General features: G+C 44.1%; 1 protein-coding gene across 3 annotated transcripts in view; it reads right to left on the reverse strand.

The window, feature by feature from the left end:
- Window positions 1–2,495, reverse strand: part of SLAIN2 (SLAIN motif family member 2) — a 33,336-nt gene extending 30,841 nt beyond the window's left edge. For all 3 annotated transcript variants that reach the window (XM_051617757.1, XM_051617756.1, XM_051617758.1), the window contains exon 1: window positions 1,924–2,495. In XM_051617757.1, the coding sequence (XP_051473717.1) occupies window positions 1,924–2,279 (356 nt within the window). In that variant the 5' untranslated portion in view covers window positions 2,280–2,495. The remainder of the gene's footprint in view (window positions 1–1,923) is intronic.
- Window positions 2,496–17,176: the final 14,681 nt, after the last annotated feature.

A 17,176-nucleotide genomic window follows, 5' to 3' on the forward strand; every position in this document is an offset into this window, starting at 1 on the left:
GACTTAACTGATGTTCATAAATTCCAGGAGTTTGATTATTTTTCCAAACTACTCTATAACAATGGGAATCAATTTAGCCAATCCACACTTATCATTAATTGCTCATTAAAATACAGCATGAAAAGACAAAGCTTTTTAAATTACATAGCCATATTTCTTGATATGTACAACAATATGTAAATTTTAACAACCGCTGTTCTCTAGGCATATGCTTTTGTGACTTAGTCATTGTCCCACATCTGAGATGGAAAATTGGAATTTTAGTTGCTAGAGTATTAGGAAAGGAATGAAGATATAATAGACCCCAATTAAGTTCTATGGTCTTTTGAGGACTAGAACCTGCATGGAACATGACTGAAGCCACATTAATAGGCAGTCTAAGCAATATGCCAAACACCCGACAACAAGCAGTGAACTTATGCTGTCTGCCCCAAGAGCCCAGAACTACAGTAACAAAAACTCACAGCATTTATGCTGTCACCATATGCTCTGTTGTGACATCAACTTTCACTGAAGAGATGCATTATGTTGCCTATGATTTAGGATTAAAATCTAAAATGATAATATCTACTGTCAGTAGAATTCATAACATTCAGAAACTCCAAACTTACTGTGCAAATTTAGTATATTTTATTTCCCTCATGTACTATAAGCCAGTAGATTACAAGACATAAGAACAGCTGCCTTGCAGACTCATCATCTGGAAGATGACGCCTTGCGTTAATTGAGTAAGGTCATATTGGATGAGAATAAACTTATGCTCTCATACTTCTCCAGTGGATTGGCCTGGATGTCAGACAAATGACTTCTCCAAGGAAGTGCACACATTGTCTACTCCCTAAGCAACTAAAACATTGTTCATGCATGGAATCATTTCAGCATTTTCAAAGGTGTTTCTAACTCTGAAAGACATATTTGTTTGTTTTTTAAATTTGGCTGCATGTTCACTCCCAAAAGACCTTTGTAGATGAACCTACAACCACTTCTGACCCAAGCCAGACTGCTTTTGTTACACTTTTCCTCCCTGTACACGCTTCCCTTGTGTTTCTCTGCTGACATTATGCTCCTCCTCACTATTTCTCCTGCAGCTCTAAAGCTTCTCCTCAACTAGTGTCACAAAAAATTTCAAAAAAGACAACTAGAGAACAGCACGACGTTAAGAGAGCAAACCTTGATTTTCCATAGGAGCTCAAACAAGTATAATAAAGACAAGGGGAACAGCCACCTGCAAGTGTTTCTGCTGGAGTAGCAGGGTAGGCAGTGCATTTAAAAAGAGAGGAACTGCCTGAGGTAAACCGTGGTCCTCAATCATTAGGAACAAATGAAAACACCTAAGGACAACACACTCACGCGACGGAGTGCCTTGCCTCTGCCTTCAGATATATCAGCCTTCACAGCTGAAAGAAATCAAGGCTTAAAACAAAAGTGATGCACGTTTGAAAACCTGTAACAGTACCTGTAAGCTAATTCTGCACTACCTTAGAAATTTTCCACAAGTTTCTCAACGCCTCCACACCTTCTGAACTTCGGAAAACCCTGGCAGCTTATTTCGCAGCGGAACTGGAACCTGCCCCAGTCTCCCAAGTGACCCCACGTAATACCCTCACAGCTGCCTAACACAAAGCACAGAGCTGCAGGCCTCCAGGGAGCTGCGATGTGATGTGCAGAAACCAAAACACCCTTCTCCTGCAGGATTCGGCACCTCCCGGACAAGCTATTCCCTCCAGCCAGTCCCAGGGCTCGAGGCTCCCCCCTACACAAAACCCCACACCGCGTCCAAACACCAGGCACGCGTCTGAAAACGGCCCCTTCCCCCGGGGACTGCTGGGCAAGGAGAGGACGGTGCCTTCCCCGCCTCCCGGCGCCCAGGGACGGCGGAGCGGGACGCCCCCCACCCCATTCCTACCCCGGCCGCCTCCTCACCAGCCGGTCTCGTCCTCCTCGCAGCCGGCCAGTCGCTCCAGCTCCTCCGGCCTGAGCAGCGCCGCGTCGTCCAGGAGGCCGCTGCCCTCCTCGCCGGCCGCGCTGCCGCCGGGCTCCTCGGGGGGCGGCCTCCGGGCGGCGGCCCTGGGGCTGAGGCAGCGGCCGTCGGGCGGGGAGGCGGCGGGGGGCGACGCGGAGGGCCCGCCGCCCAGGAAGCGCTTGGGGCTGGCGGGGGCGGCGGGCAGGGCGCCGTGGCGGCTGCGGAGCTGCTCGTTCTGCTTCTCGAGCTTCTTCACCAGCTCCTGCAGCTTCCGCACCTCTGCGTCCGCGTTCACGCCCGAGCCGACGTCCTCCATGGCGCCCGCCGGAGAGGGGCGGCTGCGCGGGGAAGGGCGGCCGCGCCGCCCCGTCTACATGGCCGGCCGGCCCGCGGCGGGGCAGGGCCGGGGCGGGGCGGGCCACGGAGCTGCTGCTGCTGCCGCCGCCTTCTCAGCGGCGCCGGCGGGCGGGGAAGGGGGCGGGGAGAGCGCGTCCGGCCGCCGCCGCCATCTTACGGCCTCCACCGTCCCGTCCCGTCCCACCGCCCCGGCGTCACAAGCGTCACCCGGAAGCGTCACCGCCCGCGTCACCGCCCGCTGCTCCCGCTGCTCCCGCTCCCGGGCGCGGTGACGTCCCGGGCCGGGCCGGGCCGGGGCAGCCCCCTCGCCTGACGGCGGGCGCGGCGGGGCGGGCTCCTCGGCGGGCTCCTCGGCAGCCTCGCCTCCCAGCGAGCCGCCTGGCCCCCCCGCCCGCGGGCCGCACGTCCCACGCCGGAGCTGTACGCGGAAGCCGGCAAACCTTCCCAAAGCGCTCGCATCCTCTCGGGAATACGAGGCGTGCGCCGGCGCCGAGGCCCCGGCGATGGTCTTAGGCCCTGGGTGTGTGACGGGCGTGTGAACTGTCCCCCGTATCTCACTTGAGCCTTTCCTGTTACATAAATACATATCAGTATAAAAAGCGACATCAAATTGCCATCTACAACGAGACTCTTGAATCTCTAGGTTTAAGGAGCTGTAGGTTTGGGGGGTTTGTGTCTCCAAACGTGCTTCTTGAAGATGCTCTTCCCCTGCCCGCCCCCATGGCATTGTGAGCGCACTCGCTGCCGGCCCTTCCCAGCCTGGGCGCTCGTCCCGAGCTCCAGCTACTCAGCGGCTTCGTCCCGGAGCCGGGGAGAGGGAAGCAGCGAGCGGGCTGGAGGCTGCGGTAGGTAGCGATGCGGGTGAGCAGCATTTACCTGGCTCTGGGAGGGAAGGAGGGAACCGAAACGGAGGTGCTCAGACCTGGGGTTGTGCTGAGAAGGTCTGAAGCGTGGGGGCAGTGAACACCAGGGGATCACGGCAGGGTTGCCTCAGGTGCCCTGCGTGGCCACGCGCGGATCTTCAGCAGCCTTACCTGTGGGGACGAGGATGGGGTCCCTTCCTTGCCTCGCGCAAATACTCCCCTTACACGTTCAAATATTACATTATTTCCTTTTGTACAGCACTGTTTGAGAGCTTGTGCTGAGGTGGTTACTGTCCATGGTTACTATTAGGTCCTCGCCAGAATCCAGGCCTTTGATCCAGAAATACAATTTATGTCATTATTTGCTCCAAAGCAGCATCATCTTAAGTATTTAACTGTATTAAAATACTTCTGGGCTGGTATATTTTAATAAAGCAATTTTAAATACTCTTGTAGTTGTTTTCGTTATCTGCTAGCAAAACAAGCTTTTTATCAGCAGCATGGATTTTGTATAATTGTCGCAACTATAGAACTATTAAACAGTTTTGGCCCATGAACCTTTGAGGCTCCGCTCATTGATACCACATTAACCATCACTGGAAAACCCTTGGAGGCTGGTCTGTAAACCAATTTAAATCCAGCTTGTTCTCGGTTAAGTCTGTATCGTTTGGTACCTTAAGGGAATTCAGATACATTCTGTGAGCAGTTACTTTATTAACAGAACTTACAGCCCTCAAATAGGGAAGGAAAACACTAACAAGGTTTCAGACAGTAAGGATCTTCTGTGACACTAATACTTTCAGTGACACCGCTGACAATTCAATGGTTGGTGGGTGTACTGGTGAGGTCAGTTATTAATTGAAATAAGTAGCATTTGGGGGAAAAATTTACATTGGGGAAAAATCACACAAAAGAAAACACAAGGGACATGCAGAATGAAAACAGGGCCTAGATAAGAGTGAAACAGTAAGAATCAGACAAAACCAGATTCCAGTTAGAGAAAAACATGCCCCAGGTAGTCAACAGCCCAGCCTTGAGACAGGCCTGATGACACCTGGTAGCCAGGTGAAAAGGATGGGAAGGAGCACTGCCCACAGCTTATCTTGGGTTACAGCCTTGAACACGGGGGAAAAAACACTGAGTAATTGAAATCACCATATTAGCATATTAATGATCTATTAGCACACTAAGATTCACACCCACAGGCTAGAGGGACCCCCACTAACAACAAGCCCCCTACTCTTTGAGCAGGTGTAGTGAAATTTTTGAGCAATGCCACCTCAGATGGAAGCAAAGGATTAGTGCCCAGTCATGTGTGCCAGTGATAGAATAATGTTAGAGATTAAGTTCTTTCTCATGTTTCTGGGTATAAAAGTAGCACTTGTGTTTTGGGAAAGTGAGCTTGCTTTGTGGAATGCCCCCCTGCTCCCCTTTCTGCACAGAACTGGATATTAAAGCAAATATTTTGACTCTGTGTGTGGATTGGCTTCTGGCACACCGGGTAACAGACGCACCTTTCAGGACAACAGTCGTGGTCTTAACCTATGCAGAGAAGTTTATTCCAACTTAGAATATTCGTAGCAGGACCACAAAATATAGCTTCCTTATTCTTCTTTAACTATCCTCAGTCTAAAAGTTGGTGGCACAGTAAACCTTCAGTCACTTGTGTGAATCATGGTTTTATAATAGCAATAGAAGAAGTTCAGTCTTTTTCTACCCTGCAGCTCCTGGGATCAGGATGGGGTGGGTGGCTGGGGCTGGGAGAGGGGCAGAGTGTGAAGTGGGGCTGTGATGGAGGGCTCTGCTAGGAATCACAGACTGTGGAAAAGGACCAGGACCAGAAAGAACCTCAAGCTCCTAGGAGCTGCTACTGTTTGTGGGGATTATGTCATGTTTAGGGGTCTCCTCTGTGGTGTAATGTGGCAGCTCTGAGACCCTCCCAGGAGGCTGGGCATTGCCTACATACTGCCTCTCCTCTCCTTCCTCTTCTTCCTCTCTTCTTTTAGCCCCTTTTATGGTCTGTCTGTCCCCCAGATTCCCTACTCCAACATTTGGTCCCCTGCTGGCATCATTACTTTGCTGCCAACAGCTCCAGCAATTATTTCTCCCTACAAGATACACTCCCTGGAGATGTGGAGATCCCGAGGGAGAAAAGTGAGGAAAAAGGTTTGAGAGCTGCTAAATCATTTGCTATTTTTACAAAGAGTAAAGACAATTGACATGAACAAAGAGAGTAATTGATTAACTGTAAACATAGTCTTCCAGGTAAACGCCAGAAAAAACTTCTTTCCTGTGAGAGTGCCAGAGCACTGGGACAGGCTGCCCAGAGAGGTTGTGGAGTCTCCTTCTCTGGAGACATCCAAAACCCGCCTGGATGCATTCCTGTGTGATGTGCTCTGGGTGATCCTGCCCTGGCAGGGGGTTGGACTGGATAATCTTTCGAGGTCCCTTCCAACCCTTAAGATTCTGTGATTTTGTGATAGTCTGGGCCTGAATAGTGAGGACCATAATCCTGCTTTCTCCTTCACTCTTGTGCTGTGAGTGCCCTTCTAGGGTTTTGGGAACTGAGAAGAAGCAAGGCATGGACCAAAACCCTTCCATTAAGTGTCAGATCAATAATGGGCTTCCAAGAGCTTTTTGGTTATCAGATTCCAAACTTGCACTGGCTAGATGTAAGAGACCACAGCTGGGCAGAGGCCCCTGGGTGATTATACACAACCATAAATTGATAGTAGTGCCACAAAAATGAAATACTTCCGCTGTGTCACAAGAGCAAGAGAAATTCATCTGCATGTGAAATTGGGCCTGTTGTAGATGTTTTCTGAGCAGCTGCAGGTTGAGTCCATGATGTCTTTTCCACACACATGGAGAGGGAAGGAAAAAGCAGTGTTTCTGCAGCACTGTTTTCCAGATCTCAGTATCTGCATAGGTGCTTTATTTCTATTGTCACCTGGTTGAATAGAAGGTGCCTAAGGGGAAGGAACATATGAGGATGGGCAGATGCATGGTGGGAAGTAAATAGCAAATATTTAACTTCATGCCTGGAAAACCGAACTGGTTTTTAAGCAGCTTTGTGTAATCTCCTGCAGAAAGTTGTTACCTGCCAGACTTCTCAAAGGAGGTGTTCAGCAGGCCCACACATGTTCTTCTTAGGCAGTGTTTATCTAAACCCTTGACAAAATAGAAAGTGTCGCCTGTCGTTACAATGTATAGTATGTGCAAACATTACATACGCATAGAGTAAGTATGCCTCTTTCATAATATGTCCCTTTCAGAATTAATTTCCAAACTGTTCAGCTGGTTCTGCTGAAAGAACCAACTTTATTTATAAAAGGCTGAGTATAGCTGAACTCGTCAGTGGTGAGACAACACATTGGGCCCTTTAGATTAGACTGAAGTTATTTGAAATCTCAAAAATCCGGTCAGTATCTCTGCACACATCTTCAGTAGCTGTCCTCTAGAAACTGTGAACAGGAATGAGCTTTGTAAAGGCATCTGTGAGCAAAAACACTTAAAGATCTCTGTAAATATTTTTAAAAGGTAGATGTACTGATGGATTTACTACTGACACTGTAATGGGTGAGAGAGACCCACATTCACTACACTGGTCTTACAAGCCTCCCTGAAGGGCAGGCAAAATTCCAGCTGAGGTCTGCCATTGAAAGTGCATCTGTCTTTAGTATCATCTAGTATAAAATACAGCCCTTTGCCATGAATTAACATGCCTCTTCTTTTTCTGCACAAAAAAAAAAAAAAAAAAAAAGTTAAAATGTTGATGAAAACCATCTTTAAACATGTGTTTTATGGTCCAAATCTGGAGCAAGAACAATTCTAGGACACAGCACAAATGGATTTCTAATGAGGCTGGTATTCACAGCATGCCATGTGGCTAGAAAATATATGAACAAATATGTACTTCAATATTCACAATTCACATAATTCATTTAGGCTGGTGACTCTTTTCAAAGATTATAATCACAACTGAGCATGGTAATAAATCTTTCATATCACAGAATCACAGGATGACTGAGGTTGGAAGGAACCTCTGGATCCAACCTTCCTGCTCAAGTAGGGTCTGCCAGAGCCAATTGCCCAGGACTGTATTCCAGACAGCTTCTGAATATCTCCAAGGATGGAGACTCCACCACCTCTCTGAGCAACCTGTGCCAGTGCTTTTGCTCAACCTCACTGTTAAAAAAAAAAAAAAAAAGGTTTCTTCCTTGATGTTTCTGTCAGCCCAGCTTGTCAAGGTCCCTCTGAATGGCAGCATGACCCCCTGGTGTAACAGCCACTCCTCCTAGTTTGATCTCATCAGCAAATTTGCTGAGGGTACACTCTGCTCCATCATCCAGGTCATTAATGAAGATGTTGAACAAAACTGGTGTGAGTATTGACCTCTGGGGTACAGCCCTAGTTGCTGACCTCCAACCAGACTTTGTGCTGCTGAGCACTACCTTCTGGGCCTGGATCACTGCAGGCACCCCACATAATATTTGAATATTCGCACTAGATTCATAATCATGGCATCTGAGTGCCTTCCATGGGTTTAAGGGCCTTTAATATTTCTTGCATTTTTTCCATATCTGCATGTACAAATGAAAATGCAGTTTTGTCATGGAGTTATTTACCAGTATTTCATGTTTATCAATCACTGGAGAATAATTTAATTGCTCTTTAGAAACCTGCTAAGCTCAACATGCTTAAAATGCTGTGATGAGACCTAAGTGACTCAGAACACTGGGAAAGCATTTTCTGTTGACAAGAAGATTAATGATTTTTCTTCATTTGCAGACTGCAGTGATTTCCTTCACTTGAGTAACACTGAGTGAAACCTTATATGCCTCCACCCCTATGCAGCAATTTCTGTTCTAACTTTCAAAAAAGCTTTCTAAATTTCCTGAGAACTCTTCTGACATGCCTTTATTAACAAGCCAACACTAGAAGGAAGAATTGTGCTCAAGAAGTTCCCAAAACAGTTTCCCTATGGACTCTTTTAGCAGGAAAAGGGGCTATATCTTTGGAATGCAAAATAATTGAAAAGAGAGCAAGTTTAATTTATGTTTAAGTTTGAAATGCTGCATTTACATGCGTGTTTAAAAAGTTAGTATGCTTTAAATATCTTCTTCGTTAGATTTTCGTGAAAATTTGTAGCTGAAAGGGCAAGAGAGAGAATACAGATAGTGCTTAACACAGACAAAGTATTGCAACTAAATTAGGTTTATGCTCAATTGATTCATTAGTGACTTGTATTTACCAAGGCTGTGCTTCTGCCTGAAGACAGTATGCTAGTACTCACAAAAATAATTAAGAATTGCAATCAAGAAAGGACAATGTTGTGTGGCCAGTTTTAAATGTGGTTGCAGCAATGGAAATACTGTACACGAACAAAAGAATTACCCAAGAAGCCTGAGACTTATCCCTGTACTTGGAGAGAAAACGAGAATACCTTGAAAAATGATGTTCGGCTATATTATTAAAAACTAAAGAATAATGAAACTTCAACTTTTGCCTTATTCTTTGTTCTCTTTTGAGGAAGCGTTTGGCTATTTTGCCCAGTACAGAAGGCGTCTGTCGCCATCTAGTGACACCACGATGCTTGAGTCGGAATCGGGCACCTCAACTGAGCCTTCTCAGGGAGAAGGTTGTCACCAGGATTCTTGCCAGCCTGCCGCCGGGGAACTTGAGGCCACCAGACCTCACCGCTCTGGTGGTCCAGGACTCGCTCCCGAGGAGGTGTCCCAGAGATGGTTCGACTGTGTGCACAGAGTTCCTGGTGGGACGGCTTTTGCTGTTCCTGTGCTGCGGGGAGGTAGCACAGGTAAGTCTGTGCTCAGGCCTCAGTGCTGACAATTCCCTGCACAGATTTTGGAGGCACTTGGAGTGGAACCCCTGCTCATTCCACAGCAGAAGAAATTCCTTGAATTTGGAGGATGCCATAAAGCAAATCCTATGGTGTAACCAGTGCCAACACTTACAGACCTTTTCTTCAACACCAATATTATATGATTTATCACAGTGTCATGATTTTTCTTTTTTTCTTGATCCTTGTATGGTGATTTTCTTTACATGCCAGTTGAAGAATGATTTTAACCCACAGTGGTAAAACAACAAAGAACATGTAGGATTGAGCAAAACCTTCCTGCTTACATTGCTGCTTTTTCTAGTGCCATTCACTCTGTGGTCTCCTGTTGGACAACTAAACTAGGTAGCTGCCGGGAGGAGTGGAGATGGTCACCACAGCCTCTAAAGGCCCTGCAGGGAAAACAAAAGAAAATTCAAATTTATTTCCCAGAGCACATTTCCCAGGGCATAATTAAGTGCATACCTGCTTGTTGAAGTCCACAAGAAGAGCCATCATTAGACTTCCCACTGCAGGAATATTACCATGTTTGTGAATGGGACGCAAACTGGGATAGTATTGTTTAGAAACCAGAATGGATTACAAGAACAGGCTGTGAAGGTGGGTGGGCAGGAGACCACTTGGGAGGAGTTACAGGGTTTCAGGCAACTGTCTCTCTCAACAAAACCACAGGAAAATACTCTGACCTTGAAATGGCAGGTGTCGCTCTTTATAAAGCAGTAGGATTGATATAAAGATTTGCCCCTCCACCTCCCTTCATGTATAGCTGGATCTTGATGAACAATTTGATGTACAAAAATTCAGTACAAATTTATTCTGTTGTTTTCCTATGGATTTGTCTGCTTTCTTCCTAATACTACCATGACATTCATCAAGCCAACTGAATAACTGGGATTTTTTCTTTTCAGTAATGACTTACTGACAGCAACAGCAAGGTGATCCTCCAAATTATACAGTACAAATAATCTTACTTATTTTCCTGTGTTTCTATGTTAGTTTGCAGACATTTTAAAGACCATTCAGCATTTAAAAAATGTAACTGATAAAATGGTCTGGTTTATTATCCATCCTCTTGCTTTATATTTCCAGTGTTTCTTTAATTGTCCCCTTTAGATGTTAAGATTTCTACTCAGGACAAGTTTGGAGTTTTGTTTACTAAGTGCTTCTTTTCTTCTGTTACACCTAATAGTACTACTCAATAGGAAGCCAAGCTCTGCTGAATGTAAGTAACTGAAATACTTATTTAAAAATATTGGTGCTACTCCACTGATTTGAAATATGAGCACATATTGAGCCAGAACAGTTCAGCCAGGCAACTGGAGTTCCTTTAAGCCAGTGTTCCAGAAATTATCTTTATGTATCCCACAGGGAATAAGTTACAGGAAATAACTCTATTCACAATTAATTGAGAAAACATTGATACCTGTAAAGAAAGAACCTACAAGGAATAGAAGAAGTGCCTTGCAAGACAGAAGGCATATAGAAAAGGTGACAACATCAAAAGCCAAGCTTACTTGGATGCTGCAAAGGAAATTTAAGCAAGTAGCGAAAGGTACCTTGGCCATATAAAGAATAAAAAAGAAGTGGATACCTTATGAAACATAGATGTGGTTGCAATTAAAGATAATCTAGATACAGCCCCAAACTACCTGAGTATTTGGCTCAGCATCAGTAATTATAATGCTGCAGTGCACAAAGGCAAAACCAAGGACATTAATGAGAATGGGTGTGGAAGAGAAATTGTCAAGTGCAAGGTGAGAACAAAGTGCAAAGGGCTTAGCTCTCAAGAAGGCCCAGTAACTGAGGTAGTAAAGCCAGGGGTAAGCGTTTAAATGCATTTATTAAAACAGATTGCAATACTGTATGATTACAACAATAAAAATATGAAGTAGTGATCTTTGAGAAGAAAAGCTATCCACAAAAGCAAATTAGGATTATCTTAATTGCCTACAAGGACTCAACATTGTGTAAAAGAAACAGAGATGTAAAAGTGTATGAAAATGGGAGAAATAGTTACTGGATCCAGATTGTGCCAAATTAACTTGGTATTTTTCTTCGCTAAAATACATTATATTTTAGAGAATGGAATTGCAATAAAGTAAGTCTGTATAGTTTTCAGTAAGTGGCTGACACATAACTGGTGTTACGTGCAAGTCAGTGTGATGATGCAGGAAAATCAGAGGGAAGAAACAAGCTGAAGAGAAGCAGCAGTGGCTGTACTTACAGTAAAATGCTCAGGCTGTATGGAGATGATTGTGTAACTGGATTAGGGATTGACTGCATTTATAATTTCTGTTAATGACAATATCCAAGTAATAGAAATAATGAATGAAATGCACTGGTGAAAGAAAGAAGGAATCTGGCATACACAGTAGGACTGAACTGCCATAAAGCAAGGGCTCAACAGAAGTCTAATGCAACAAAAGCAAGGGACTTAGAGACTAGGAAGAATTTCTGCGGTAAGTACAGGTCCATCAGTTGCTGATAAAAGATGCAGAGAAAGGGCTTGTCTCATTTAGTCAATTGTTCATCTAATATGGATATCTAAAGACCAGTACTGTGGTATCATCATGAAAAATGAAAACACATCTAAAGATCTCTAAGTGCTGTACTTTAGGTAGGTTAAAGGGAAATATTTATGCAACTGTATAAACTGAGACCCTGCAGAGTAGTCTGAACAACTCTGACACAGTGAACAAAAGAATGCATAGGAATGAATACATAGTAGGAGAAGTTCAGGAAAGAGGACCTTAAAATGGCCAAGGAGATACTGGTACCCTCAGTATAGGCCATAAAACATCTTGTTTAGCTCAACCAGATGTGGTTTCAGAGGGTGACAAGGGTAAACACCGGGGAGGAAGAACTATGCAAGTAAAAGGATACTACCCCAAGAACAAATGAGTATAAACTAGCTACTGCTGATCTAAAGTGATAACAGACTCATCATAACCAGATAATCTAGAATTGTTCATTATGGAGGGCAGTGGAGGCAAACAGCTGTCTTCCCTCTAGAATTTGCCACCCTTGTTCATGTACTGTGCTTGTGGGATTGCTGTGATATTAGGGGTGGGAAGGATTTGAGTTTCAAGTCCCACGTTTTCCAGCTTCTTCCACATTCAAGTTACGGTTCTACACAGTCTTAGCATTCCCAATATAAGAAACACATAAACAAGTGATAAATTGGTGCATATGCTTAACTTCAAACACAAGATTGGTCCTACCAGCTCTTCTTCTTCCTACAGGAAGCTGAGGAGGGAGTTTTTAAAGAGCTCATAGTGACAGGACAAGAGGTAATGGATCAAAACTGGAAGAGGGGAGATTTAGGTTAGACATTAGGAGGACATTTTTTACTGTGAGCGTGGTGAGGCACTGGAACAGGTTGCCCAGGGAAGTTGTGAATGCCCCCTCCCTGGAAGTGTTCAAGGCCAGGTTGGATGGGGCTTTGAGTAACTTGATCTGGTGGGAGGTGTCCCTGCCCATGCAGGGGAGTTGGAACTAGGTGATCTTTAAGGCCCCCTCCAGCCCAAACCATTCTATGATTCTATGATTCTATGATATCCCTGCCCCCTTATGGTATCGTACTTTGTACACGAGTTTAACTGATTTTATCCTTTGCAGCTTGAAACAACCTTTGGAGTGTGCCAGTGAGCTGTGACCTTCTAAATGCCTTTGTTGCTCAGTAGAAAGGCTGAATCACTCATTGTAAGGGATTTATGGAAGATGCAAAATCAAAATAGGTGGAACAGATCCAGCCCAGGTGTGGCTGCAGCCAGTGGTGCTCTAGAGCTAAATACAAACTAAGCTTAGGCTTCCTCCAGGAGAAGGGAGCTGCCTGGGGCTGAGGTACCAGAGGTAACACTCTCTTCCCCCCCTCACAGACAAGCCCCTATGTTAGGGCATGGTAAGATGCAGGTGTCTGATGCAAGAAGGCACATTTTGCATTTCCTTTATTCATAGGTCTGAGCCTGTTCTACTGCTGCACAATTCTTTAAGTACAGCAAGCCCTACATAAGAGCTAAGCTATACGCAGACCTCAAAAGATGTGTCAAAATGACAAAAGTCAACCCTTTGTAGAAAGTTCAGAGTAGAGAAAAAATTCAAAGGCCTCTTATTTTTAACCAAGAATGTAGCAGTTTGTCTTGATTTCCCAGGTCAAACAATGTGGCAGGCTGGTGAGAACAAGATATTTTCTATGGGCTCAGTTCCTACTATTGTTTACAAGCCAAATGTGAGGCTAGATAGTAAAGGGTCAGCCCACTCATAGTCATGGCACAGGCATCTCTTACAAGTGACATGTCTGTGTATTAGAACAAAGAAACACATGAAGGCAAGGGACTTACAGTTCTCTTCCTTTCTCAGAAGCATTTTGTCATGAAAAGTTTGAGGAAAAAGTCTGGGTTTCTTCAGAGATTTTTATTATTTAAAAAAAAATGCTTCTAGTGCTCATCACAATTGATTTTTCCTAGGAGTTAAGCATCTAAACAGTGGTAGCTAAATAGTTTTCTGAAAATGCTGGCTTTAGGGCAGAATCCAATGAAGCATAGCAGAGTACTAGTTTGGCAATAGTAGGCTTATTGTCTGTCGTTCAAATTGTCGTATTTCTGCAGGTCAGAATGATGAACCAAACTGCATTCTTTACCTTGTCTTTCAACAGGTGTATTACAAATCGCATGTGTGTGTGAATGCATGTGTGTTTATCTCTGTGTCTACACATGCACATACCTGAACACATACATCTATTAAGCACCATATTTGCAGGCCACATTGGATCTGAAAAACTGTTAGAAAGCTGGACTTCAAACGGAACAAGATTAGGCTTAATCCTGAATTAAAGTAAGTTGCAAGAAGGCAGGAATGAAGTGTGAAGTGCGAATGACCTCTTTATATCACTTGAGGCTCCCTAGTTACCATAAATCTCAATTTTAAGAGCTCTTAGGAGCAATCACAGAATCACAGAATCACAGAATCTTAGGGGTTGGAAGGGACCTCAAAAGATCATCTAGTCCAACCCCCCTGACAAATGGAGACATAAAATTATTTTCAGCAAGACCATAGCTGTGAGCAAGACTTTGCAATGGATGCAACATTCATCTCTACTCAGTTTTGACCAGAGCAGTGGAATTCAAAGGGGCTGAGTTAGAACAAAAAATGTTTCATTTTATGTATTTTTTAATATTACCATTGAATATTACTTGAAAAGTGAACATCAGTTACATAAAATATTTTAATATGAAGTTACAAATCCTTTAATAACAAAACAAATACTATTTGCTGCAACTCTTTTGAAAATATATAACATTAACAGCTGTCAATGAAGACTGGGAAAATGTCTTTTAGGGTGAATGCAGGATGCAAAGTTCGCTATAGAATGAATTCAGGTAGGATTTACTCTGAATTGCCACTACTGTAGTGCCAGCTTGGTAAGACCATAAATTAATGTTATGTGACAAAATGCTTGGACTTTAGACTGCTGTCATGCTACTGATTGCATTTGTTGAAGCGGGCTTACAAAGTCAACCAGCTGCTTGCTGAGTTTTGTTCTCCAGTTTGCAATTGTGTTAGGGAAACCCAAATACACTAACGCTCCATAAGCCAATGAACCATAGTCTGACCTACATGTAAACTGAGAACAATTGCACTAAGAGTGTGTCTACCACAGAATGCCACCACAGTCAGACTCTGAACTTCTCTTGAGGATTAGGGTTTTTGTGTGATAGCCTTCTCAGCAAAGTGGTTCAGCTACTTCTTCTGATTAAATCACCGTAACACGGTGATGTAACACAATACAAACCTCTCATCTCTTGTCTCCTGAGAGAGAAAAGTTCTATTTTCATTTTTGCTTTGTGTTCTAAGCCTAGGCTAAGTCTCACATGAGGCTTTATGTACAAGCTAAAATTACACATTGACGACCTATAGCATATTGTAGCTAAACAGACCACATCCTGACACAAAATCTCCCTTCAGCGTTATTGCTATAAATTTGGGGTAACTCCAAGGTCAGCCATGAAATTCCAGTTCTGCTGAGCTCAGAATCTGTTCATTGTAACACTCATCCCTGTTGATTAAACTGCCACTTATATCTGAAGGCTAAATTTGCTTTTGGATTTTTAAAGTTGTCTTTTGAGGCATGCATACTGTTTCCTTAGCAGCCACACATGTGGCTTTTAGAACAGATGTGGTGCTATCACAGTGTCTGAGGCTGCCCTGCAATGTCACTTAGCTGCAATTTTTGCTCAGGGCTCCTGGTAGGTGCACGCTGCAGGTAGTCCACACCACCTCCACTCCACTCATAAGCTGTCAGGGCAGTGGTTTTCAGGTCTAAAGATCCTTGGAGAGGAGATCCTACCGAATGAGATGTGGCCCTTTTTGGTTACTTCCTGTGAGTCCCCTGAACAGCCTAAGAGAGATTCTGCAAGCATGTTTGCAGTCACTACCTTAAGAGCATCCTTTCAAGCAGGCTGGATAAGCTCCATTTAGGAGTATATTTCCTTGGTGTGGCATTTATCTCTAAGGTCACTTAACATTTGTTTAACCTGACCTGACCATAGCAAAGAAAGGATGCATATCTGATGATATCTCAATTACCATGTTCTAACTTACCAGCAGTAAGGGCCAGTCAGATTTATTAGTTTTTGTCTCCTTCAGTGTCTCTTTTTTAGGTCTTCTCATAGGGCATGCTGTCCCCAGAGGGCAGTTAAGGGAGGACTGTCTTTTAGGGCTTCCTCCAGCTGACAGTCTTTCTATGGATTTGCTTCTTTGCATTGTACTGTGTAGAAAAACTCTGATGACAATAGTTGCTTCTCTATTTAAGTGTGTGATCCGTTCTCAGAAAAAAAAGAGCTCACAGGGCTCTCATGCAGAGAAGACAAATCCCATATGTAGCCCACCTTCATGGTTGTGTATCCCACAATGTGCTTGGAGAACCTGCCTTTTTCAGTTGAAGGATAGCCACAGATGAAATTGAAAGTAACTTTTATTCTTACTATAACCTATTGATAATGAATTAAGAAGAGTCTTGTTGTTTGTTGGTTTGTTTGTTGTTTTTTTCCTCCAGATAAGGATGTATCTTTTTTTAAATAAAAGTGGGCAGGGAATGTCTTTATGATCCAGCCAGTGTGGCCAGAAAGCTGCACGTTGTGGCAGTAGAGGAAATACACTGTCTGCTAAGAGGAACCAGAGGGATAGGGGTTGTTCAGTTGTTTGAATTGCTTAAGAAGTAAAGTAGGTAAAAGCAGATAAAAGTAACATTCAGTAGCAGAAAGCGGTTTGCTTGTCCTTAGAGGCAGACAGGAGATTTCCTAAACACATAGCTGTAATGCAGATGTCTGGCACATTTGGTGCTGGTATCAGATCACTTCATGACCACTGGGTCCTCAGAGCCCAAGGGGATTGAACAATTGTAGTTGGAACCTAGCTCTGTATTGGAATCACCTGTCTTCTCAAGGAGTAGACCAGATGATGTGTCCTTGTGGATCTTTCTGATGATGGGACTTGCCAATAAAAAATTACAGTGCCTCTTGTATTTCCATTTTTCGCTTCTTGAGCAGACTGGGAATCATATCCTGAAGCACAGCTGCATTGAACATGTACACATGGTCTCACTGAAATACAGCAGGTGTGAGTTTTGTAATTGGCACTGGCAACTACATCCTTCTCTGTATCGGAAAGACCTGCTCCCTCAAATATATGCTGTGCCTCTTAAACGTCACAGCTGACTAGAGACCTCAGTGGAAGATCCAGCTGCTCCTGTCTCACTCCCTACCTTTCATGAATCTCAACCTATTGTAGCAGTAAAGGCTTTGGGGGAACAAAGAAGGCTGATTACCATTTATGGAAGACTGAACAACAGGTTACGGGCTGTGCAAGGTGCAGATTAGTTGATGGTGGAAAAGTGCTAGGGTGACCTTGTTGAGTTACTGTGATGGCTTATGGACAGGCAATAAATGTTGTTGCAGTAACTCACAAGCCTTTTGTAAAAATACATTTATTTGTGTCTATGAAAGGTAGGCTCCATCCGGCCCAGCATCCTGCATTCTAAGGTGACCACAGATGGATGACCAAGGAAAAGCAAGAACAAGGCAAGCATTTATGAGATCTTTATAGAAGTATTCCCCAGACCTCTGCCTCAGGAGG

The sequence above is a fragment of the Apus apus genome, chromosome 4 (assembly GCF_020740795.1).
Source record: "Apus apus isolate bApuApu2 chromosome 4, bApuApu2.pri.cur, whole genome shotgun sequence".
NCBI classification, from domain to species: Eukaryota; Metazoa; Chordata; class Aves; order Apodiformes; family Apodidae; genus Apus; species Apus apus.